The sequence below is a fragment of the Numenius arquata genome, chromosome 17, assembly GCF_964106895.1.
Source record: "Numenius arquata chromosome 17, bNumArq3.hap1.1, whole genome shotgun sequence".
Taxonomy (NCBI): Eukaryota; Metazoa; Chordata; class Aves; order Charadriiformes; family Scolopacidae; genus Numenius; species Numenius arquata.
Genome location: NC_133592.1, coordinates 2,372,357 through 2,398,232, shown reverse-complemented (window position 1 = coordinate 2,398,232; position 25,876 = coordinate 2,372,357). Strand labels below are relative to the sequence as shown.

The following is a 25,876-nucleotide window of genomic DNA, read 5'->3' as shown; positions in this document are numbered from 1 at the left end:
TTGCAGCTGGGGCAGGAGGAGGCTGGGGAGGTTTGATGCTGGATTTGCATTTCCAGCTGTGGGGAGCACAAGCCCAGATGATGGGTTTTTGTACGAGTGAGAGCACATAAAGTGAGGGCTCCCGAGCACATGGACGCTGCCGGGAGAGCCGTCTGTGCACGTGGCCTACGGGGATGACGGCAAAGAGGGGGTCCCCAAGGATGTGGGCTGCCAGCTTTGCGCAGCTGCTCTCCCGAGAGCCGGCTCCAGGAATCCGTGTTTGCTTTGGCTGGACGCTGTGCGCAGAAATGGTAGTAATACAAGGCTGCGGGAGGAAGGAGGGGAGAGGGAGGAGAGGTCTCGCGGGTTTCCCAACACGATAATGTGCCTCCTCCACGTGGAGCCGGAGCTTTTGAGCCGCCCTCCCGTAGGGCTGCAGCTCGGGTGTGTGATGGCGGGACGAGGACCTTGGGCACCAGCCCTGAGCAAAAGGCTCGCAGGTTATTTTAATTGACCTGGTTGGAATTTTTCAACCAAAGTTTGACCCGCTCTTTCCCCAAAGCGAACTAATTACTTTTTGCTGAGAAAAGTTTGGATTTGAATTTTCTGATTGTCAGCTGTGAAAAATGTTTTTTCTTCCATCCTTTCCCCTTCCCTGGGGTTTCCCTTTTGCCTCATCACTCCTTTTTCCTTCTGCTGTCTCAGTAAAGGAAAGAGGGAAAAAATAATCCCAAGAACTGAAAAAGCAAAAATCAAACATGTGAAAAGGTTTGAAAATTTATAATTTTTTTTTTTTTAACTGAAAATGAGGACTATTCCTTCATTTAAAGAGCTGGCAGAGTTTGATTTCTGTCCTGTTCCAGTGACCTGTTGCTGCTTCTGTTTTTGCACAACAGTCCTGAATACTGAGCAGGGTTAAGTCATCCCATTTACCAGGGATGGCTGGAGGTAGTCTTGGAAAAAAAGCTGTTCTTGTAAGTGGCTGTGTCTGCCATTTCAGCCCCCTGGAGACCTCTGGGGAGAAAAACATGGGATGTGGAGAAACCATCTAGGATCAGGCTCTCCACACCCCTTGGTCGTGCCGACCTCCCTCCACCGATGATCTGGGGACGGTGGGTGCAGCCAGTCTGACCCAACACGAGCCTGGGATGGGTCTGCTCCAGGGAATCCGCACATTGCGAAAGTCTTAAAACTGGGAATTGAATCCAGTTTGTCGTCCTGATTTCCAACCTCCTGACCCCTCTGTGGTGTCATTCTTCCCTCGGAGACACCTTGGGCTGAGATGGTTGCTGACCCCTCCAGCCACTTTCCTTATTCAGTGCCAGTCTCCAAGAGCAAGAAATGAGCAGAAAAGGTAAATGGAAAAGGGAAAGCTTTTACTCCTCATTTTTCAGTGGTATTTTTATGTCCGGCGCCCTGTATGAGCAAAGAAAACGGTGGCCCATCTGTTTCTAGCACCATTAAAGGCATTTGACTGCATGTGGCCCTCAAAAATAAAATAAAAATAGGACCCTTTGGTCTGAAAATGTCAAACGCTCTTTCATCTTAGACGACCCCCAACCGGGACCATATCCTCCCAAAGCTGAGAAGCAGGAGTGGGTTCCCACCAGTGTTCATCCCGGCAAAGGCATCTGCCCCCCCCTTCCCCTCCCCAGTTTTTTTGCAAAAGAAGGAAGTTAGGCACTTGAGGTTCACGCTGGCTGCTGACCTCTGAGTGCCGCTCCCCTGGACCTCTCCTCCGGCTTCTTCCCTCCAACTCAGCAGACTTCTCCACGACTCAGGAGCGAAGAGGTTAAAGCCTCTTTAACAAGTGTTTGGAGGAGGGAAGTGTATCCGACATGCTTTAGGACCAGACTGCGAGAGGGCTGCACCAGCAGGATGCAATTAATGACTGGGAAGAGAAGATTGCTACAATATGGGGTTGCTTTCTCCTCACCCCTGTCTTTCTCGCCACGTGAAGCCACCGTCTGCATTGCGTCCTGCTGGGAGCCCGTGGAGACTCACGGAGACTCAGCTCCTCTAGGATGTACCGTAAAAAGTCGGCACGGTGCTCCCTCTGCTAATTTGGCAACGGTGCACCTACGTGAAGAAAGGTTTGGGTGTAACTTCAGGCTCTGGAAACTTCTGCTAATTAAAAGAACACTTTAAAGGTTGCTCGAGATACCTACATTAAATACATAGCCCTTTTGACATGAAAGCTCTTTTTATTTATCAGACTCGGGGATAGTGTAAGCCCTGCTGTGTTGGAAAACGGAAGAAAAGGATTTTAATTTAGGAGAAAAGGGTCATTATTTCCTTCATAAAATCTTTGAAGTTTTTTTGTACATTTTCTTTTTTTTTTGCCATTATGTGGGGGTTAGTGTTGATACGAGGTACTTTGGCACATGCTGTCTTCAGAGCGAGTGTCGGGGCGCGGGGCTGGCTCCCCGCGTGGGGTCTGTGCAGATCCATTTGGTAGCTCACTGTATTCATTCTGGAGGTATTCAGTCCATTTTCTGGTTTATTAATTAAGGTGACAATCATGACGTTACCATGACGTGATGCTCTTGCAGAAGGGTGGGGATACTTGTCGTGCCATCCTCTCTTGCCACAATGGAAAACTGTAAATCCAGAGACCCATTTTTGATTCTTTTCCTATCCAAAAAGGTGTTGATCTGTTGGGTGGAATGGCTCCTGGGAGCAGTGTTGGCTTGGTGGGGCTGTGGGACATGAAGACCCTTGGAAGGCAGGCATGTAGGTGGCTGTGTTTCTCCAACTGAATTTTTAAGTAGCAAGGGCAGGTCAACTGCTTTGAGTATAAGAAAAATCGTTAGAATTAAGATCCTCCTCCCATTATTTGAAAGAGAATGCTTTAAGGACTCATGACGCTCGAAGGAGCTTTGCCCATCCCTTCATACCGCTTGTGTGTGCCTTTCCTCGCTGCTGGGTCCCTTCCAGGTCTCGAGTGAGTCAAACCAGCCCTTGGACTACAGAGCCTGTTTCAGCCGGGGACTCGCGCAGGACGCACGTGTGGTCCAAGTGCCTGTGCTGCTGTTCCCAGGCTGTTGGACTCCTTGCCTCATTCCTTGGTTTGGCCCCGATGGCTTCCTGCACCGCCGAACAGATGGGTCCAGGAAGCGTGGCTGCAGCTCCTCCTGGATCCTCGTTTTTATTGGAAACAGCCCTTTGGGCTGGGGAAATGTGTTCTCCTGCTTTGGGCGCTCAGAGCTTGGAAATTTAGGTCCAGCAGAGCCACGGCCACCCATTATGGCACCAGGTGACTTCTTCAGCTACTCTGTGCTGCACTTCCCAGCCTGGGGATGACAGTCCTTCCTCCTCCTCGCCCCTTGCCCGGCAGCCAGCATTCCCGCGGGGCAGGGTGGCTCCTCTCCCTCCGTGTGGGGCTGGAATGCCGAGGGCCTGGTCTTGGTAAGAATCCCTTGGTGCTACTGGTGGTGTATAAATAAGTGGAAAAACGACTTGGTCTCCCTGGAGATGTGCTTAGGGTAGGGTATTATTTTTTTTATTTTATTATTATTATTTCTTTTTTGGCTAACCAGGCCTACACAACAGCTGTTGAGCAATCGTTCGGCCTCTAAAAACAAATAAGGAGCAAGTCTGGTGGCCAAATGTTGCAGGCACGTTATACTGACTGTTAGCAAATTGCATTTGCAGCGTGGGGCTGCTTAACAAAACAGCTGCTGGATTTGCCTCGCCTTCTCCTGTCTAACGTCAATTGGTCACTGGTGCAGCTGAGCTGGGAGAGGGAGACTCTTGTGGTGTCCCCATAAGATGACCCTGGCAGTGCAAAGCCATCGTATTGGCCGTAGTGTTCTTTAATACGAAAGGTTTGAGGTTTTGTATCCCGTGAGCGGGGGCTGCTTTCCTCCCACCTCATCTTGGCGCAGCTTGATGGCTCCTGGGGTTTCTGCATCTGGCTGGATGAGGGATATGGTGAATGGCAGCGAAGGGTCTGCATCCCGTCCCAGTCCTCGTGCTGGAGATGGCACAGATGTGCTGTGTCCCATCTCCTCCTCCTCCCCTGCCTGAGCATGGCTCTGAGCTTCAGCTACTGACCCACCTAAAGTGCTTCTCAGGTGAAAATCAGCCAAAGATTGAATATCGCTTACCACTGCTGCGAAACAAAAACTCTATTTGCTGGTTTACTCAAAAAAAGAGAAAAAAAGACCTTGAAAACTGAGCCTGGGTCTGGTAAGGATTCTTGGTGTAACACCTGACATCTGGGTTGAGATGGAAAGTCTTTCCCAAGATAACTCTGCTGCATATGGTTATGAAAAAGTCCTTAGCCGTTTTCCCCTGATTACTTTCATTATTGTTATTATTTACTGGCATTTTTTCAGCCTGGATAATGGAAAAAAGCTGAACTGATTTCACTGTTGTAATTTCTAGCCCACTGTGCTGCTTTACTCCGGCGCAGTAACAAGATGCTTCATGGGTTTGCGGATCTGCAGGAGATGTGAGATTGATAGCGAAAACGGTTTCTGCTGTTTAGATCTGCCGGAAGCATTTTTCAGATGTGAAAATTGCTCGCTTACAGTGCTTATGAACACTTTTGCTTTTCAGTGAAAAAAATAATAAAATAGTGAGGGAAATAAATGCAAGAGCCCCGTGGGCGAGGTTGAACTCCAAAAGTCCGTTCCTCAGGAATGGGCTTCTGTGTCCCAGCAGCGTTTCTTCCAGGATCTCGGCACCTTCAGCTGCTGTCGCCCCTGCTACTCCCTGGGGTGAGCAGAGGGTTTGCAGTGCCCCCGTGCAGCATTTGTCATGGTATTTGCTTTGGTGCTTGCGAGGAGATCGGTTACAGTCACAGTTGGATTCACCTTCGTGTAGGAACGGTTCCCGACGGCTGGGGAAGTGGCGTGTGAAAGGGTTTGGGATCAAACTGAGCTGGGATCCAGAAATCCGGCTTTCGGTCCCCGCTCCACGGCTGGGGTAAATCCCTTAAGCTCTCTAAGTCTGCGTTCTCCACCTGCTGCATTTTTCTCACACCCTTTATCCATTTTGTTTATTTAGACCAGAAAATACTTAAGTTAAAAATTGTTTGTCGCTTCCCATTTGTGCCTCCACCGCCCGGCAGAGGAGAGCCGAGGTTTCAGCCTGCTCACGCTGGATGTGCTGACCATTAGCAGCCCCCACCAGCAGCAGAGGCTGCTGCAAAATACCCACCGATCCCATTAGTTTGGGTCCAACAAGCTGTTCCCTCTGCCGGGGTGATGGAGCTCATTGCACTGCCCTTCCTTGGTACCGTGGCCAAGCTGCCACATCGAGGACTCAACATCTTAGCTCTGCACTGACCTTTGGCTGAAAAGTGATCGTATTTTCTTTGTGCTTTCTTTCACCACGCAGTCCCCAAAACACATGTAGGACCTGAGCCAAAGCCTGTTGGAAAACCTTACAGTGGCTGAGCAGATTTTTTTTTTTATTACTTCTCTTCTTTTGTGGTAGTTCCTGACACAAATTCAGGCTAAAACTTTAGAGGAGCTGATCACCAAAGTCCTCTCCAGCTCCAGGGATATATGGAAGGAGGTGTATGTCTGCGGGAGGGGATTTTTATTATAGTATTAATAATAATTACTCATCTCAAAGCCTTGAGGTGAGATGGGACGGAGTATGCAAGACACACAGAGGTAGGATGGGGAAGGTGCCCATCTGTCCCTGCACATGGCCAAGAGCACACCACCATGTGTGCTACGGGGTGATGGGGATAACCTTCTCCTGGACTGCTCCAGAGACTGTGGGAATCTGTGTAAACGTCACTAAAATAATTCAAATGCTTCATGCCGCTAAAAAGAGTCTTCATCCCTGTATCTGGAAGATGATAATCTGATGTTCAGCGAGTTCCTCTCCCTTCGTGCAATGGGCTGGTCTTTCTCCAGCGCTGTGATACTCAGACATCCCTGCCCCTCTGGGAAGAGCAGTGTCCCGAGGTCTCTTGATAAATATTCCTCTTTGGGATTGCAGCTAATTTCCCTCATAATAATGCTTTGCATGAGCCTCCCACATGATGCTAATTAGAGCCAAGCCCGTCTCCGTATAAGCAGCATTATAGGTAATGATGATTGCAGTCGCTCGCTCTCCCGGTGTAATTATTCAGCCCCCAGCAGCAATCCATTTCGGAACGATTCACAGCCAGGACCTTGTGCAGGACCAAGCCGTCTCACTGAGGAGAGGAGAGCCATTGTAAGAGCGCGCTCTGACGTTGGGCATCTGGTTTGGGTGGTGGCTGGTGGGAATGACTCCATAACACCTACCAATCAAGTGGGGTAATGGCGTTTTTGGTGGTACCCAGCACCCAGGGCTTGCTGGAGGAGAGAGCGGTAGCTCTTGGGTCCCAACCTGAGTGCTGGGTACCCGGGAATGGGACATCCACCGCTCGGAGGCATTGGCCTGAGCTTGGGTCCGTCCGCTCAGACGTTTCCCTTGGAGTCCTGTGGCCTGCGTTCAAAGGACTGATGCGGTCGCGTGTTTACACTCTCAAACAACACATCTCCGTCTCCAAACACACTCCTCTTACGCAACCCGCCCGTTTCCGCCCCGATGGGGAGCAGCTCTGCCAAGCCGTGAGCTAATTGCACCCGGGTCCTGGCGATGGGGGAAGCTGAAGCGTGTCCGTGAAGCGGAGCCGGGGCTGTTTAACGCTTTCAGCGCTGCTTCCCCCCAGGCAGAGGTCCCGTAACCCGGGGCCACAGTGTGGAGCTGCTCAGACGTGCCGCTCGCTGGCCACCTTCCTCTGGAGGGGTGGGTTGGATGGGCAACCTTTTGTTGCTTCAGCCTTGCCGTTATGGAGAGTATCACAGTAGCATTTCTTTAGGGTTTTGCTGCTAATCTTAATATTGAGGTTGTGTGGTTGGGTTTTTTGTTTTTTGTTTTTTTTTTTTCCTTTAAAATATTCCTTTGACTGTTGCCTGGTTTCTTGCGAACGATAATGTTAAAAGCCCAAAGTTGTCCTGTTGTTGGTTGTCCAACTTTTGGCAAGGCTTCAGCATGCTGGGATGAGAGGACCCTTCTCCAGGTGACCATCATTTCTAGGCTGGTATGACTTTTTTTTTTAAGATCAACTTGAGGCTTGCATAAGGCTCTTAAAATTAGTGTTGCCTTTCAAGCCAAAGGGCCGGAATAAGGTTTACAAGCCATAAAAGCCTCTTATCAAAGTTGATTTCCTCCAACGCACCTTTCATCTTTTATAGTATTTGCTTTTCAAATCCTTGAACTTAAAAGGATTAAACAGGTTAAAAGGAAAAAAAGGAGGGGGAAAGAGAAAACAAATAAGAAGGAAGATGGATTGAGTATGGATTATGAGAGGCCCGTATAAAATATGAATTAGGAGAAAGTCTAAACAAAGAGTTGTCATTTTCTGAACTGCTGAAAGTTAAAGTGTGCTGGAGGTTTAACTTTAAGGAATATTTAATTTGTCTGGATAATTAATTTCTTTCCAAAATGAATGGATAAGAGACCAGTTGACTAGGGAGATATGAGGAATTTGCATTGCTCCAACCTCCTCCTGTCCTGCGGTGGGATGACCATGTGTGATCTGCCCCAGCGAGCTCTTGTCCTGCTGCAAAATCACTTCCCAGGCAAGAAACCTCGCAGGAGGAAAAACAAAGATCTCGCAGGCAAAGAGCTGCTGAAATAACAAGAGTCGCAAAAGGGCTCAGCGATCTCTTCTCCTGTCAGGGAGCTAGAAAAGCATCCTGGAGAAGTGGAGACATTTCCAGGGCACTTCCCTGGGCACCACCTCCCAGTGATCTGGTGGAGGGGATCTACGGGAGCAGCAAACCCAGGTTTGCTCTGCTGCTGGCTTGTCTACGGCATCCGTCCCTGGAGAGGTGTGACCCGAGTCCCCAGCGTAGCCTTGTCCTGCTCTGTCGTTGCTCTGTGCCTCTTCCCCAGCCGTCAGCAATGCCCTCCTCCTCCCCAGGGGCTGGGCTGCCACCTTGGCAGAATTCCTCCGAGATTTGCCCCTGGACACTGTGCCTTGCTGCCCTCTGCTTATTCCTCCCTTGACTTTGTAGGAGGTTCTTGTCAACCAAACCATCCCAACCCAGAGGAGAAATGCTGCTGGCAGCTCCTCTTGCCATGCTCCCCGTTCCAGTGTAATCCCCATTAAACCTGCTTTGCCCCCTCCAGAAGGTTGCAATCAGGGGCTTGGCCGGGCTGGTTATGGGTCACTGACCAGGTCAGCCCCGGTTGCTGGCTCTGCCTGCTTTGCAGCGGTGAGGTCTGGGGGCAGGCAAAGCAAACACGCTGGGGAGCTCCAGCCAGGAGCGATGCCTGACCTCCCCGGCCCCAAGCATCCGTGGAGGTGGGGGTTTCCTGTGGCCCATGTCCGTGGTGGACATTTTGGTGGCTTCGAGCATGTGGTGAGAGGAGCACAAAGCCCCTGGAGATGGCTGAGTGAAACGATGCCGCCTTCAAAGCAGATCCTTCTCATTTTTTGGGTGTGTTGTGGCTGAAGCGGTGTCCCCACCCCTGCTCGAGCACGGTGTCCCATGTGTGTGCCCACCAGGCAGCTCCACCATCAGCCTGGCATTCCCCAGTCAATCGGTATTAGGCTGGTCACGGTGTCCCCTTGGCCGAGCTCTCATCATTTTAGGGCGGGCTGGAGCAGGAGAGGACACGGGGAGGGACACGTGGGTGTTCGTACCACCCTTGGCTCCTTCACCGCACTTTTTTCCTCTATTTCTCTTCAGGGAGGGGTCACGCAGCGGGAGGTTCCACGGGCACACACAGCCCTGCGGGACTGTTAATGAGTACCAGATCCTTTAACGACTCACTGAGGTACAGGGTGCCCCTTAGATGTATTTTTGGCTGAAATCACTTGTTTTGTGGCCAGCGCAGCTCTGTGGGGGTTGGCCAGCCGCAGGCGTGGGGTGTTAGCATCCTCTGGGATGCGGTCGGGAGACGTCCCGGTCCTCCTCCTGCTGACTCACCCCCGCTCCCTTCAGCGGCCGCGCTTTAAATGCCGCTGCTTCGGGCTCTGCTGCGAGGAAGGGCGAATTCCCAGGGTGAAACCGAAGAGCAGAGCTCGGAGGTTAATGGTTAAACCCAGGGCAGCTCGGAAACCTCCCAGATACCTCCCCCGAGACCACAACTGCTGTGAGTCAAGCTGCCGCGGCGGGATCCTGAGTCAGGGCTGTGGTCCGAAGGGTCACTGGCATCACGAGGAAAGCTCTGGGATGCTCAGGTGGAGCGAGGTCCTGTCTCCTGCGCATTGGGAAGCCTCCCCGTGGTGCCTCCGCGTGATGCTTGCAACCCTGTCCTTCGCTGTGCAGGAGTTCGTGTGATGGAGGGCAAAGAAAGGCAAAGACGATAACCACAAGCGGTTCAAAGCAGATGCTGTCCCTTCCCCGCAGCCCCCATTTCCCACAGGTTTTCTCCGAAATTTCTGTATCTAAAGCGTTCTTGTTACTGTTACAGAAAATGTTGGCAAAGCACCTCAAGGGATATGGAAAGACATTGAGACCTTGGTGCCAAAACCCCACGTCAGCGGGTGGAGGAGCCGGGGAGCTGGCGTTCGGGGGAGGGAAGGCAGGGTGCTGCTCTGGGGAAGGACGAGACCCGCCGAGTGTGTTAATCTCTGACCTTCCCACAAGCGTCCCAAATTGTTTCAACACGTTTCAATTACCCGGCTGCGCTGCCCAGAATCGCGCTGAACTCGGCCGCTTCTTCACCTTCTGGTGGCTCTTGTCGGAGTTTTTTGGGTTTTTTTGTGGTTTTTTTTGTTTTTGTTTTTTGTGGTTTTTTTGTTGGTTTTTTTTTTCTTTTTATTAGACTTTAAGGAGGCAGAAGGAAACCCAGCCTGGGATGTACTGACCTGCCTTTCCTCCTCCGATCAGCCCCTGCTGTGACACCGTCCCCCCCAGCCGCAGTGCTCAGGACAAATTACTGATGCTTTGGGAGCAGAGGCAGGATTTGGGGTTTGCTTTGTTCCACTCGACGGGTCTAGAGGGGAGCCCCCCTGGCCTCTGCCGCTGCCCGAGGGGGCAAAGCCCCCACCAGCCAAAAGCAAACCTGGAAGCGTTGAGTTAAAAACTCAGCGGCCACAAGCAGGTCAGTTTTGCCTCCAAAGCGTTGGAAAAAACCACTTTCCAGTGAGATGTGGGGAAGGAAGGAACGGACGTGTGGTGTATTTTTGCAGTGAACATTTTGGGGGAGGGATGAAATGCTTCCAAATGTTCTCCCCTGGAGCAAAATCCTCCAACTGGAGGCTCTTAAACTCTTTGCAAAAGTGACTGGGGTGCAGGGCGTGCAAATCCCACTGCAAGTGAATGGGACTTTGCCCGTTAGGAAGTTAAATCCCTTCTGAAAACGGGACTTGGGTATTTCTTAGAGCCTGCTTGTGATTTTACCTTTACTCTCCCTTTATGAGCTGATCTTTTGCTCTGCCGTATGGTGGATGTGGCTGTTCGCAGTGGGGTAGGTAGATAGGGATGTTTTCCCCTGGCTCTGCTGAAGGTATTGAAAAATCTGCTCCTTCTAATTTATAGCATTTCTGGACCTTGGGAAAATGTGGCTCCTCCTTATGCCTTTTGCATGCACCCACCAGCTCACATCTGCTGCCCAAGGAAAGGGGAGGTGGCAGCTGAGAAGGAAAAGGTGGGTTTTTCTGAGCAGGGTTCAGCATCAAGCCTGTCTTCTTCATTGGTTTGTCCTGGGCCAGATCACCCATCTTTCCCCCAACCATCATTACGCTGCATGAACTCTCCCAAGGGACACCGCCAGTGTCCAGCCAGACCCATGGGGTCAGAAGAAGACCCCTGAAGAGGTTGATGTGGGAGCAGAAAAAGCTTTTTGAGCTTTTTTTGGGTCTATTAGGGAGAGCAGTGAGGACAGAGCCCATCAGAGACACGTTGCTGTGATGGAGACACTGATTGAGCCCTGTTGTCCCTCGTTGCTGGCGGGAAATGAGTCTGTGGCTGCGTGGGGTGAGGTTTTTAATTTATTTTAATGAGCTAAAAGTACTGCACAGACATTTGAAGCCCATGGTTGGATGGGTGCAGGGGAGCCCATGGGTGGCTGGGGCGCTTTCCTCGTGCGGGGCTGCAAAGGGAGCCCAACACCCGTTGATTAATTAAAATCTCAAACCCGTGCGCAGTCCAGTTTGCCTTGGCTAAAACCAGTGTGAGAAACTTCCTCGCAGCATTTCTGTGTCGTCCAGGCTGAAGTGTTGTCATCCGAGGCTGCTTTGCATGACAATGCCTCGGGCTCTAATTATGCGCAAGGATGCTAATAGGCACAGAGCGGGCTGGATCTCCATGGGAAAACTATCTGTTTGCGAGGGGCGGGGGGAAGAAAAGAAAAAGAAAATCCACCCAAACAAAATAAACCATGACAGTTTGGGGAAGGGAGGAGGACTGGGGGCGAGGAAAGGGGACGGGAGGCGGCAGAGGGCTCGAGGAAGGCAAGTAAGAAGCTAATAAGGCTCAGTTTTGGCTTTTTATTAGGGTCTTTTTCTCAGTGGTAAGGGACACGCCTGTGCTGGGCCTCAGCGGTTCCTGCAGCCTGCCAGATGAAGGCGACTGAAATCAGTTCTGCGGTGCTGATATCCGCAATGATTTTGAGCAAAATCGGGTCTTTCTGATTTCCGAGCGTCAAATGAGAGTTGTTCTCGCAGTGCTGTGCAGCTGGGTCTCGGGTGGGCAAGTGAGGAGAAACTGAGGCACGGAAGAGCTCCGATTTGCCCAGATGCGAGCGTGGGAAGGTTTGGGGGACCCAATCTTGCTTTTTTCAACCTTCCAGTGCCGTATGCTCAACCACCCACTTGTCCTCCTTGTTTTATTGCTCTAGAATAGCTATAAGGAGCAATCACTGAATAAAAGGCAGCTGGAAAAGAAGGTTTTCACCCACAGCTGCATTCAGAGGCTGGTCTTCCCAAGGGCAGTTGGGTTCTTTTCCAGGATGCCCTGTTGGCTTTTCCTTCCTATGTTTGCTAAGAGCATTTTGCAAAGAATGAGGTATGGGAGCAAAGCGGCATCATCCACTGAGTCCTCCTGAGCCTTCTGGGCGTCGTTTTCCCTTTCTATCTCCTACTTTGAGAAGTTGAGGTGACTCTGGAATGGGGAAGGTTTGAAACTGGTCATGGGTGGACCAGTCTGAGCTTGGGTTTCCAGATCCATAAAGGGACAGAGATGGCGACTCTAAGAACGTCACCCCATCCAAGGAGGGGAGAGGGACCTAGAGACCCCACATTTTACACTGGGGTCTGTCACAGGCTCGTGGTGGGACAAATACGTTTGGCATCTTCAGAAAAGCAGACAAAATTCCTGGCTCTCTCTGAAGAGCTGCAGAGCATGCCCGATGACCACGCACCTGACACCTGCGCTGGGCTGGGGGAAAATGTGAGACGGGTGGGTGGATGGAGGCTGCTGAGTGTGTAGTGTGGTTATTAGCCCTCCTTGAAATGCTCTCTCACTTAGTGAACACCAAGAGCATTAAAGAGCCAGGTGCAAGAGTCTAAGGAGCTTAAGCCTTTCACTCCCTGTTGGTGCTGATGGACTCATCTGGCTTTAATGATATTAGCGGTACCCGCTCTGTCGGCATTTAAAATGGGGGGGTGGGTGGGTGTATTTTTAATGTCCAGCTTACAGGGATTATTAATTCTGCGTTGTTTCTTCTGAACCTCCTTGTGTATCATGTCCTGGGTGATGACAGTCCACCACCACCACCACCAGCTGCCACCAAAGAAAACACACCTGGAAACACCTGGGCTGCTTTTTTTCCCTAATCAGACCCTAGTTGGAGCAACCTTCTGCTCAGAGGGGCAGGGATGAACCACGCTTGTTCCCCAGGGTAGGACTCCTTGGGTGTTTCTGCACACAAAAGGGGTCACTGTGCTGATGGCTATGGCAAGCTGGGGACCACAGCAAGCACTGGATCTGGAGGCTTTGTCCAGCTTTGGTGTGAAGGTGTCCTACCCTGTTTCAGACACAGGGGGGTCTGTCTTCTCCGTCCTCTGGTGTGTAACGTGGTCTCCAAATGCTGTCGACACCGATAAGGCTTGTTCCCAAGAGACATCTCATGGGGGATGTGATGGGATTGCCCAGGTGCTGGAGCAGGTAGCTTCCGTGGGGATGACATGCATCTGCCCACCCTCACCCGGTTGAGACCAGTAGGATCTGCTGGGCTGGGAGTGACTTTGGGCCCTTGAGTCTTCCTTGTGCCATCATAGGGATGCTGGGAGGAGAGGAGCCACCTGCTTCCTTGAAATCGCTCTCCTGCTATCTCAGTACCACTGCAGGATCCTTTCCCCCCCCTAAATTGAGTCCATGCCAGCCCCATGCTAATGAGCTTGATTGCTCCCCCTTGGTTTACATCGCATCACCGAGAGGAAAATCTGAGCCCGGTTTGCTCCAAATCGTTGGGGTTTGGGGGGAGGGAGCGGAGGACGTAAACATCCAGGGTGGAAAAATAATCATCTGCAAATGAAAAACTCTGGGATTTACCCTGAGAAAAAGGGGGATAGACAGACTGACAGACCCGATGACAGACCCAGCTCGAAAGCACCCTGGCCCCACAGTGCGGAGAGATGCCTTATTGTTTGATCTGGCTGTGAGACAGATTAGCAGCCCCAGGTGGAAAGTCATAATCTGCATTTAAATGGGCCGGTTATAAAAGGTAGGGAGCCCAGGAGCCCACAGCATTATGCTGTGTCTTTAGGACTCCGTAATCTCTCTTTATTTTCTCCGCAGTCTGACCTGGGGGCACAGTTTCTAATTACCAGGTCACCCTGCTAATATTGTCATTTCCAGCCAGTGGGTGTGAAACCATAGCAACGCCACATTTGCTTCCAAGTTTCTAGAGGAATAAAATTTGCCTTTTAATCACAGAAAATGACTGGGGGTCTCCCTAACCCCCCCAACTTACTCCTCGCTAATGCAATTCCCTATTGGGATTTTTCAAAGATATTTCAGATGGGACCTTTTTGAAGCTTCACCTTGTGGCTGTGGCCAAAGACCAGGGACCAAAGTCTGGCTCTGTGAGGTTGTAGGCTCCAAGCAGGCAGTTTTGGATGCCAAAGCGTCCCTAAATGCACGTGTTCGCCAAAGAAACTCCATACTTTCTTCAAAGTATGCTTTTTATCTTTAAAAATTTGTAAGTGAGGTGGTGAAAGAGGGAGAAGGAGGGGATCAGACCCCCTGAGTTACAGGGATGTAACCCATCATTGCACCGTAGGGATGTCCACATGTACCTGCTTAGCTTGGCTCTGTCAGGAGGCGACCACCGAGATGGTGGCTCCAACTCACGGATTTCACCTCCCAGTTTGGACAGCTTGGAAAAAGCCCCTGGATTCTTCATGAGGCACCAGGGCTGGTGTGGTGGGCACATCCTGTGCTCTGGGGCACGATGGCATTGGGTTATCATCCCCTATGCATCTCTGGTAGCTTGGGGCTTCAAAATTTGCATCTTCCTCTCCCTTATCTGCGTTGCAACTGCTAAACCAAAGGTGTGTTGAGCCAGGTTTTTGTCCCCGTGGAGCACGTGATAAAACCTTGACTGGGATGAGTCCAGAGAGCTTCAAAACTTGGGGAGGCTGGTTTCCAGCTCCCAAGGGCAGAAAATCTACCCCAACGCTGGGAGAAATTCAGGTCAGGTCTGGGCTGAAGCTCTGCCCCTCAGACCTTCCTCCCGGCTCTGCACGATACGTTTACTGGGTTTCAAAAGCAGTTTCTAACTTAAAGTGAGTCAGACGTGAACTGGAATCACATTGTAAGGTGATTTTCCAGCTGACAGGAGTAGGTTAATTGTAAACTGTCTACTGAAGCTTTAAAACTCCTGTCCAGCCTTATTATTAGCAGTTTAAAATTTATGGAGTGAGACTTTGCTTGGTGATAGTTGGTTTCTGCCCAGACAACGCGTGTAATTAATCCCCACGTTGGGGGAAGGAAAATCAGATGTAAAGCTATTTTTGTTTTCTTTTCCTCCTTTCCCTCTGACACACCTCGGGGTGGGCAGGGGGCCTGGGACAGAAACCTGTCCTACCTGCGCTGAGCTGGAGGAGCACAATGACATTGCCACCTTGAGGACCGAGGGTTAAATCCTTTCTGATAGAGAGAAACTTCACTTTGTGTCGAAGGAAACTCTGGGCTGGGGACTGAAACCGTCCCCTGAAACGCTGGGAAATCAGAGCGTGGGTCTGGACCCTGCGGGATGGAGATCCCGGTGGGATTTTTAAGGAGGTTGATGGAGGTGGCTCCAGATCCAGGGGTTGGAGGTGACCCTGCTGCGGGTCTCAGGATGGCCACACGTTGTTCCCCCTGTGGCTTTCCTCAAGTCGGAGCTACGACCTTGTTAAAAATTTACCGATTTCCAGGCTGAATAGCTGCATCTGTCTGGCTCGGGCAGCCCTTGGACCCGGTTCCGCCGCTCTCTGTCGGGCTGAAGAGCCGTGTTATTGCGTCTCCGCTCCCGGAGCGCTGCGGTTTCGGTGCTTGTAAGCTGCACAGACCCAGCTCTCAGACTTTCTCCCTGTAAAACGCTTTAGTCACTGAAAACTGAGAGCAGCTCCCAGGCAGGTAATTAATTAGAAATGTGAATTTGGAGGCTTGTTCCCCTTCCCTTCGTAGAGTTGCTGTTATTTCTTATTTCAAACGATTTTTATTGAGCCTCTTATAAACACGACTGCGTTTTAATGGAGAAATAGCTCCCCTCCCCACCCCAGCTCGACAGACAACGTGTCTCAAAGCTCGAGCTGCTCGCCATCGATGGTCCCAGCCTCCGTGTGCACCCGTGTGCGCGCACACACACGGAATTAAACTGGAATTTCGTGGCTGCGGGGTTGGCTGAGCAGCTCTGATCCAGCTCCCCGCGCGTGGGCCAAGCTCCCGTTGACTTCAGCAGAGTCTTGCCCGGTTTATGAGCCTTCGGAGCGCAGCCCGGAGCGGGGGCTGCTTGTATAAAGGCTATTGCACGATTAGTATTTGTATTACAATAGCACTTCGGGACCCCAGTTGCGGCTCAGCGCCCCATTAGGATAGTCCTTGTACAAACACGTAGTAAAGAGGTGGGCTCCGGCCCAAGGAGCAAACAATTGAGGTCTTTATGGCCCCCGAGGCACCTGAGGATCAATTATTTATATTACAGTAGCACTTACAGCATGTCTGTGGCCTGTTCCTGGGAATTTGGGGGGCTGCAGGACGGGCGGGTGACACCGGGCTTTGCTGCTGGAGCCATGAAGGGCCGCTCGATAATGAACCGAGGGTTCAGTCCTTTCAAATCCTTCACTTTGTATGGAAGGAAGCTCCAGGCTGGGCACCAAAACCGTCCCCTGAAATGCTCCTCAGGGGTCAATTCTGCAACGGGGGTGGCTTTGCCTTCCCCCCGCAGGGAGGCAGGTTGCGAGGAGGAACAGGAGGGGGTCCGTGGGAACCTCTTCCTCCCCTCCTTGTGTTCATAGCGTGGACCTGGGTGCGATGGGTGCTGTGAAACCACATCTCCGGCCACATCCAGGCACCTGCCCTCGCACCCTTGGAGCTGGTGCCTCACACCCAGGGCAGGAGGGTGCAGGAGCCGTCCTTTTGGGTGGGTGTAGCCCCTGGGCGAGGGTCAGCAGCCTGGCTGGGGACAGTGGAGGGGACAACAGGAGGTGGCCTGCATGGGGCATCCTCACCCCCCACTTCCCAAGGGGGGGAGATGCTGCCGTCTGCAGCCGTGTCCCCGGCCACCGCTGCTCTGGTCACACAAGAGCCTGGAGGCTTGTGCTAGAGAGAGGTTTAAGGCTTTATTCCCCCCCACCCCCGTATCCTCTCTGATTCCTTGGACCCGTCTGTGCCTTGTGTCTCCAAAGCTCTCCTCTCTCCCTACCTGTTCCAAATGAGTTTATCAGCATCAAACCCACTTTTAGTCCAGTTTTGCTGGTGTCAGTGGAGAAAAGGGGACTTGTGTTTGTCCCCCACCTGTTCTTAGGACACCTCTCCTGGGGTGACACCACCTCCCGGCCAGGGGCTGGGGGGTCCCAGCTGCTGAGCATGGTCCAGGAGAGACCTGAAGATGCTGGGGGGAAACCCAGCTTGCTCTTTTCACTCTGACATATAAAATCTCCATCTCATTTAACCACCTGACTCCTGGAACTGGGCCCTGGAAAAGGGAAAAGAGAAACCCCAGCAAATCTCCCCCGACTCGCAGCGAGCCCGGCTCCGCTGTGACATATCGCAGTTCCGCGTCCCAAACTCCGCAGCTGGGCAGGAGCGGCGGCCGATCCCAGGATCCCGGCGCACAGCTGGCTGCCATCGCGCCTTCTCGCTCTTGGAGAAAGCCCCGGCTTTAATACGATGTCAACATGAGCAGCTGGCTGAGGAAATGCAAATTGAAGCCGCCTTTCTGAGCAGCCGCCACCGCTGCAGGCGGCCGACCGGCCGGGCGCTGGGTGGCTGTAGCCACCCTGGGGGCAGAGAGCCCAGCGCCACCGGGCATTACGGGGACCCGGGCAGAGAAAAGGGGGGTGTGCCATGGGGCTCCCCAGTGCTACTTGGAAACCTTATCCCCGTTCTTTATTTTTTTAAAAAAAATTGCTTTTTTTTTTTTAATTTCTTTTTTTGCAAACTCATCACTAAGCCAAAACACTGCCAAAGGGAAAGCAGCCGAGCGCATGGCTTGCCCTCCCTCTGCCCTGAGGCTTCCCGTGGGTGCTGGGGGGGGGCTCCGGCGGTGCCCCCCACCCTGCCCTGGCCGCAGCACTCCCCGACTGGCCCCGCAGCATTGCAGCCGCCCGGGGGTGCACATCTGTCCCTGCGCCCTGCTCTTATCTCCTGTGGCTCAAACCTGCCCTGCAGCATTGTAAGAGTTCCCTTGAATTATTATTATTATTTTTTTTTTTTCCCACCCCCCAGCCCTCCCTCTCTGCTTTCGAGCACAAACTGTCCTGCAGCTTCTTTGCAGCTTTTCCAGCATTTTTCTCTCTCTCCCCCTCGGCAGAGCCCGGGCGGTGGGTGGGCAGGAAGCTGGGAGCTGCCCAGGGACCCGTGTCCAGCCTGGCTTTCCCGAACGGGCGGCCAAGAGCATTAAAGCCCACACCATAAGTAAACAGTGCAGAAATTATAGGTCCAGGGTTGGGTCATGAGCTTTGCTCTTTGGGTTTCTTGCGGGGAAGATATCCCTGGGATGCTTCCGGCTGGAAGGTGGAGCCGGCGCAGGGAGGGGGGAGAGAGAAGGGACCGAGCACGGCCGTGTGGGGACAGAAATGCCACCACAGACCCCGAGAGCTGGGGCTGAGCCGGGGCTCGTCGCAGCGCTGTCTGCTCAGGATCATCCCAGCTCTGCCCACTCCCACCCTCCCGTTCTCACCTTTCCCAGTGCAAACTGGGGGGGACGCAAAGGGTCCCTCGAGGCCCGGACCCCCGCAGAGGCCGGCAGGCAGAGGCTGTCCCCCTTTTTTTGGGACGTTTTCCAGCGTGTTGCTGGGTAACAGCCCAACCCACCCACACCAGCATCAGAAAGACATTATTAACTGGTTTGTTGAATTGTTTGCGGCCGGGTGCCGTGCCAGGGACGGGCCTGCCGGGCTCCCACCGGGGCTGCCGGGCGTTTCCTCACCATAACCCCCGGGAACCACATTTCTTCTTCTTTCCAAAGGAGCAGCAAAGCCAAAACTTGGGTCGGGCAAAGTCCGATCCAGGGCCGGGGAAACCCGCCACGTGCTGCGGGAAAATGGCCGGGACCAAAGCGTTCCCACCAGCCCGGGGTGGCTGATTGCACAGGTAAATAGTGACACTGACCTTGACTAATGCACAAAGTAAATGAATCCCTTTCAGTTAATTGGCTTAAGTGTTACTTGTAGTGAGAGTAAATATTTTACAGCGGCACGGAGGCTTTGCGTTGCAGCCGTGAGCTCCTCGTGCTCCGCGCTGGGGCTGCCCCGGGGAGCAGAGGTGGGCTTTTGGGCAAAGGGAAAGGGTCTGAAGAGAATAAACGGGTGGCAAAGTGACGTTCGATGAGATCTGGGTTTATTAACACACCCCGAGGTGTCCCGCAGCGCGCTCGGCTCCCGGCGTGGGGCTGCCCCGTGCTCGCTGCGCCTGCAGAGTCTGGGGCAAGTTGTGACAGTTCTGCAGGAGGTTTTTCATACGTGAATAACCGTGTCCTCGGAGGGAACCTGCACAGGCTCGTGACCTCTGCAGTGATGCCAGCAGCGGGTGCACGCTCCTCAGTGTTGGAAAGCGGCAGGGCAGAGGACTTGCGAAGCTCAATACAGTTGTGCCCCAGAGCAGGGGAAGCGAGGGCGCAGGTGAAGGTGGCGGAGCCATGGGCTGGATCACCCAGAGCACCATGAGCTGCTCCCGAGGAGCAGGGGGGGTCACACACCACGGGAGTTGGGAGCAGGGATTTATCTGGGCTGGGTCTGATAGGAAAAGCAGTGCCTGGTTGAACCCCGGGGGCGGGGGGGGGTGTGTGCCTGTGCTGTGCCTCTGGGGCTGTGGGACAAGCTCAGGGACAAGCGGTGACATTGATCTTTGGGGATGATCCACGTCTCACGTGGCTGTTCAGGGCTTTGCAGCTTTTTTGGGAGAATTCCAGCAGTTTTGTAAGAACGTCCTGAAAGCCCAACACCCTCCCCCCCCCCCCCCCCCCCCCTTGGCAGCTCCTCTCCCCCCAGCATCCTCCCGAACCGGGGCACTGGGAGCAAACCCACCGGTGACAGTGGCCAGGGGACAACTGGAGCTCAGTTGTCACCTTTGGAGTTCACAGCCTGAATTGTCACCCTGGGAGAGCCTGGTTTTGTCCCTCTCTGAATCCCACGGCTTCCCCCGTGTCCTGCCAAGGTTTCCCTCGCTCCGGTGGCTCCGGGGTGACCGGGCTCAGGACCTTGGGACACCCCAAGTGCCACCAGTGAAGCGAAAACCATCCTGGGGCTTCAGCCTGGCCCGGGCTTTGCCTGAAAGCCATTAATAAATAGACACCAGCGGGGCGTTTAACTTTTAATACAATGTATATTTATTGCAAACAATAATATACAAAAAAAAAAAAAAAAGGTAAGTTTCACAAAGAGAAGGATCTTGCAAACAAAACAAAACAAAACAACCAAACTTACCTAAAGACAAAATATGATTTAAATGACAGGTCTTTTAAGTTACAGAAATACTTTAAAAAGATCTGCTTTTATACAGAAATAGAAAGATGCCATATTATAAGAGTGCTTTAAGATTTTTTTTCTTCTACTGAATCCCTAAAAAAAAAAAAAAAAATGTTAACAAATATATCATTTTTTTAAATAAAAAAAGTTCGCTGTCTTTTTTAAAAAGCAATCCTTAACTGTTCAGCCACAGCTTCACCAAAGTCAGTGTCCCCACCTCAAGCCAGTTTTTGGGGGGTGGGAGGCTAAAACGGTGCCGCCCCCCGTGGCACGGCCGGGGGCGTCGGGTCTCGTCCTCGCACGAGCTGGTGTGTCCCAGAGAGCTGAGGCAGAAAACAAGGCAAATGATTCAGTGATACGCTACATTTGCAATCTTTAGTTTGTACAATTTCTTCTTTTTTTTTTTTTTTTTCCAGTTTATCCTTAAGACAAAAGAAAAAAAAAAAAAAACCAAAAAAAAAAAAGGAAGAGCACAAGTTTGTACAAACCCAGGACACAGATTCCAAAACGAATAATAATAATAATAAAAAAAGAATTAAAGAGATAAATAAAGGACTGGTTACAGTTTAGACCATAATTTAACAGGCACGGTTACCTTCCAAATAATGCTCCCACAAACGCAATCGCTTTTGAAAGGACTTAAAGTAGAAGGGAGATTAAAAAAAAAAAAGGAAAATTGTGATTAAAAACTGCTCTTCTCACAAAATAAATAATTTAAAGTATCTGTGATGTCCCGCAAGCAGAGGGGAGCCCCTGGATGGGTTCTGCATCAGGCCCGGGGCGTTGCTGAGGGGTGGCTGGAGAGAGGGGGGGGGGTCACGCTCAGCCTCCCCCCCCCCCCCCCCAGCCCCAGGGACGGGCAGAGCTGGGGACAAGTGATTATCACAGGGCTGCTTTTAAGGCTTCTCAACAGCACTTTCTGCCGGTTTGGGGGGGGGGTGTGTGTGTTATTTTTTTTAAAAAAATCTTTTTTGTTTTTCTTTCTTAAGGCTCAAGGCTATTAAAAAATAAAGTTAAAATCTCCCGCTGGCTGGTTTTGCTATTAGTTAGAAAAATAAAGCCTCTCCCACGCTCGTCCCCGCGCAATCTCAGCTCGCGGCTCCCGCGCTGCAGAGCTGACCATCGCTGAGCCTGACGCCGGCCACGTAACAGAGCTTTGTTCCCAGTTAAAAGCAGGCCGTTTCGCCCGGTTCATTTTTATTTTTTAGAGAAAAAGACACTTATCTATACAAAAATACCTCTGACCGCAAGAAAAACCTAGGACTGCTCCGCTAAGTGTCATTTTTTTTTAGCTGTTGGAAAAATAAGAGCATTTTAAAAAAATCTCTAAAAAATATGTATAAATCCCCTCAAATTGGTAACGAATCATACACAGTACATACTAAAAAATATTTAAAATAGAGAATATTCCTCACAGAGGACTTTGAGTTTTCTCTTTTTTTTCCCCCCATTTTTTTTAACTTTTTTTTTTTTTTTAATTACTGCTAAAAAAAAAAAAAGAAAATCATTACAAAAGTCCAGAGAACAAGACAGCTGAGCTGGTTGGTTAGAAATCTCATCTCCACCCCGCGCCCTGGAAGCGGAGTTAAAAGTCCAGTCCTGGGAAAAGTCTGTACCGAGTTTTGCCGGTTCTCGGAGCGGCCTGGCCCCTTTCCTGGAGGATGCTGTAGTGCAGAAGGCTCCAGGCGCTCTCTCCTCCTCGCCAGCTTTAACTTTAGCGTCTTTTGTTTGTTTTTTTTTTTTTTTTCTTTTTTTTTTAGTTATTATTTTAATTTCAAAGAAGGGAAGAGTCTGAGGAAGTTCTCCGATCTTCTTGCTGCTGCTTCTTTCCTGCTTTTCTGATTGTGGGTTCTTTTTTTTTTTTTTAAACGTATTTTATTTTGAATTTTTTTTATTTATTTATTTTTTAATTTTTTTTTTTTTTTCATTTTGATTTTAAACGGTTTTTAGGGCCTGGTGAGCTGTGTGTAGACGGGCTGTTCCCAGTGCTGCGGGCTGTGGGTCTGGGGGATGGAGGGGACCCCCGAAGTGTCTGCAATGGGGGTGTACATGGGGCGCTGCGTGGGGTTCATGTAGGTGAAGGTGGAGTAGAGGCCGCCGCTCTGCCCGGCGGCGTGGCTGTAGTAGGAGCCGGAGTTCTGGTGGTCGGTGTAGTCGTACTGGGAGCGGGTGATGGTGGGGTAGGAGGAACCGTAGTGCTGGAGGTTGAAGGAGCTGTAGCCCAGCTGCTGCGGGGAGTGCTGCTGCTGCTCGCTGTAGTGGCTGGGGCTCAGCTGCTCCGTCTTGATGTGCGTCCTCTGCTGCGCCGGCCCCTGCTCCCCGCTCAGCGCCGGCAGCCCGTGCTGCCCCTGGGGGGGCTGCGCCTGCGGGGGCTGCGGCGGGGGCTGGGGGGGCTGCTGCTTCGACATCCAGACGTGGCCGGCGCCGGGCTGAGACCCCGCCGTGCTGCTGATGCCGTAGCTGCCGGTGTAGGTCACCTGGCCGTGGGTGGCCGGGACCCCCGGGTGACCGTTGGGGGGAAGGTACTGGTCGAACTCGTTGACGTCGAAGGTCTCGATGTTGGAGATGACGTCGCTGCTGAGCTCGCCGATGTCCACGTCTCGGAAATCGATGTGGGGCGGCTGCCGGCCGCCTTCTTGCAGGGGGCGGCCCTCCCGCTTCAGGTCCTGCTTGCCCGGCTGCGCGTCCGTCTTCGGGGTGGTGGGGGGCGTGGGGGGGCCCTGCGATTGCCCTGCGGAAGGAAGGAAAGGAGATGGGCATGAAGGGGGTGTCGCTCCCATTATGGCCCGGCACCCCCATGCCCGCAGTTCCCCGAGGCGGGAGGTGCCACCGGATGCGATAACGCCGTTAATCGTTAACCCGTGGTCGGGGGAGGCGGGGGCGGGGGGGGGCAGGTAAGAGCGTGTTGGTTCTGAAGGCAGCGGCGTAGGGCAAGACCGACACGTCCAGGTGTGAGGGACACAGACCTGAGCCCCCCCACCAGCCCCGATCTGTCGGGCCGGGTGAAACAACCGAGCCTTCAGACATGAGTCACGAGAGCGGGGCCACCTTTTGGTTTATTTATTTATTTAAAGAAAAAAAAAAAAAAAAAAAAGAGAAAGAAAGGATGGGTTCATGTTTCTCATGGGCGGAGGGGGTGGAAGCGGCCGCAGGGGCTGGCACACACGGGCGAGCGTTTGTGTGCCCCTGGAGCCAGCTCTGCCCCTCTCCCGGTGCAGCCATCCCCTTCTCACTGCCATCTCTTTCCACCCCACCCAATCCCGATTTCAGCCTGGTTTGGGATGCAACTTTTTCTTTGGTAGCCGTGACTTAACCCCCCTCTCCCTTCCTCCCTCCCCCCAGAACACCTCGCGGGTACCTACCCGAGTGCTCCCCGGGGGAGTGCACCTCGCTGATGCTGGAGGACGACTGGGGGGAGTCCGCCTGCAGCGCCTTGAAGATGGCGTTGGGGGAGATGTGGGTTTGCTCGGAGCCCTCCTCCTGCTCCGACTGCCCGTTCTTCACCGACTTCCTCCGCCGCGGCTGGTACTTGTAGTCGGGATGGTCCTTCTTGTGCTGCACCCGCAGCCGCTCGGCCTCTTCCACGAAGGGACGCTTCTCGCTCTCGTTCAGCAGCCTGGGGTGGGGGGAGGACATGGGGGTGAGGGGCTGCGGCTCACGGGGGGGCATTAGCAGCTCCCCCCCCCCCCGCCCCCCACTATGGCATTGTCACCAGCCCAAACCTCTGGGTTCCCCCAAACGGCAATGCAATGCCCCCCACAGTATTGAACCCCCTGTCTGGGGCACACGCTGGTTATCACTCCCCTCTCCCCCCCCCCCCCCCCCCCCCCAGATTCCTTCAGTGGCCAAACAAGAGGTGCAAGAATCACGGCAGGCTCTGGTTCTTGTCCCCCCCAAAGCCACCCCTGCAAGGGCACACGTCCTGTCCCCAGGGCACTTTAGGTGACAGCCCCATTGCCACCCGCCAGGGCCAGCTTTGCTCCCTGCTTTCTCCTCCAGCCACAAAAGCAGGATTCCACCCCCCCAATTCCCTTCTGCAGTCACAGAGCAAGAGGCAGCCAGGTGACTCACTTTCCTTCTGTTTTCCTCCCCTCCCTGCCTTATTTTGGAAGTCGGAGGGCACCCAGCCATGTGCCACTCATCGCTGCCACCCACCCACCCACCCGCCCGGGGCTTGGCACAGCACCGTGTGGCCGCTCGCCGCCCCCCCCGGCCCCCCTCGCCCTGCACCGCTTCTCCTCCCGGCCCCAGCTGATGCAATCCCCCAAAACCCCATCATTTCCTCGGGAGAAGCAGCACAAACAAGCAGAGGCCAAGGGGGACCCCCGGCTCCGGCAGCCCCCCGCACGGAGGGTTTTTTCCCCCCCAGGGGAAAAAAAAAAAAAAACCACTTGCAAAACCAGGAGGGAAGCACTTTCCCTACTTTTCCCCCGCTCTCCTGGCTTCTCCCGAGCCCAAGAAGTTTGCCAGCCCGTGCGAAAGTTTTCAGCGAGTTTTTCCAGGCTTGAAACCATCCTCTCCCACCTCCTCTGACGGCCGGGACACGCTCCCCCCTCCAACCCCCCCTTCCTCAGCATCCCCCGCTGACCCCTTCCCGGGCTCCGCACTCACCTCCAGAGCTTGCCCAAGGTTTTGCTGAGCTCGGCGTTGTGGAGATGGGGGTACTGGTCCGCCAGCTTCCTGCGGGCCGCCTGTGCCCACACCATGAAGGCGTTCATGGGTCTCTTGACGTGGGGCTTGTTCTTGCTGGATCCGTTCACCCGCACGGGCATGGGCACCAGCGTCCAGTCGTAGCCCTTGAGCACTTGGCTCACGGCCTCTCGGATACACACCGGGAACTTGTCCTCGTCGCTCTCCTTCTTCAGGTCCGGGTCCCCCTTGGGAAAGGTGTTTTCTTGGGGTCTGGTGTTCTCCGTGTCCGAGCCGGATCCAGAGGGACAGGGGGACCCGGCGGAATCATCCGACATGGTGGGGCTGGGGGCGTCGGAGATACATTTGTCCTGCTCTTCTGTCATTTTCATGAAGGGGTCTAGGAGATTCATGCGAGAAAGCGGCAGAGCGGGGGGACAGGGGATGAAAAAAATTAAAAAAAAAAAAAAAATAACCCCCCTGAAAAATCAGGTGGCTAAGGGGCAGGGAAGGGTTAAAAAAAAAAGTAGAATTAGGAGAGACGAAGTCTCCACCAGCGCGAAGCTCGGCTGGGGAGCGGAGGGAGAAAAAGTTTGCAAAAGTTTGGGTTTTTTGTGTTTTTTTTATTATTATTTTTCCCTACCCCTCTAAGTAAAAATAAAATTAAAAAAAAAAACAAAACACAAACCAAAAACGGGTGCGGGGAGAAACTTTTGCAAGTTGCAGGAGAGAAAGGACGGGGGGAGGAGGGGAAAAAAAAAAAAAAAAAAAAAAGAAACCAACAAAAAAAACCCCCGGAGCGGCGTCGGGAGGCCGGGTGGCCGTCGGCGGGCAGCGTGTGGCCGGGGTGGCGGTGGGTGGGTGGCGGTGGGCGGGCAGGGGTGGCCGGTGGCGCCCCGCCGGTCTCCAGCGCGGCTCTGCGGCCCGCGCCGCGGCCGCGGAATAAATACTCTGCGCGGCGATTTCGGCCCGGGAGCGCTCCGCCAATGGGAGGCCGGCCCCCGGGGGCTGGCGCGCACGCCATTGGCTGCGGCGACCGGGAGGGGCGGGGCCGGCGGGGCGCGCAGCGGACGCGCCGCTCCGCGCAGGGGGCGGCTGAGCGCAGGGGTGATGGGGGGGGGGGCGGCGTTCGAGAGGGTGGGTGGGTGGGTGCGCGGAGCGGCCAGAGCCTTGCGCGGGTGCGGAGCGCGGTCGGCGGCGGGC

At 53.2% G+C, this 25,876-nt stretch overlaps 1 protein-coding gene across 1 annotated transcript; it reads right to left on the bottom strand.

Moving 5' to 3' along the window:
* Positions 1–21,990: 21,990 nt before the first annotated feature.
* On the bottom strand, positions 21,991–25,086 carry SOX9 (SRY-box transcription factor 9). Its single transcript, XM_074160121.1, has 3 exons — positions 24,656–25,086; positions 23,407–23,660; positions 21,991–22,775 (listed from the first exon to the last, which is right to left on the bottom strand). The coding sequence occupies exons 1-3, from the start codon at positions 25,084–25,086 to the stop codon at positions 21,991–21,993; spliced, it is 1,470 nt and encodes a 489-aa protein (XP_074016222.1).
* Between the last annotated feature and the right edge of the window lie 790 nt (positions 25,087–25,876).

Bases quoted from the DNA above. Each gene is read 5' to 3' on its own strand.
- SOX9 (XM_074160121.1), bottom strand. From the start codon at position 25,086: ATGAATCTCCTAGACCCCTTCATGAAAATGACAGAAGAGCAGGACAAA. The intron at 23,661-24,655 runs GTGAGTGCGGAG...CCCCCACCCCAG, and splicing joins ACCTTGGGCAAGCTCTGGAG to GCTGCTGAACGAGAGCGAGA. The intron at 22,776-23,406 runs GTAGGTACCCGC...TTCCTTCCGCAG, and splicing joins CTCCCCCGGGGAGCACTCGG to GGCAATCGCAGGGCCCCCCC.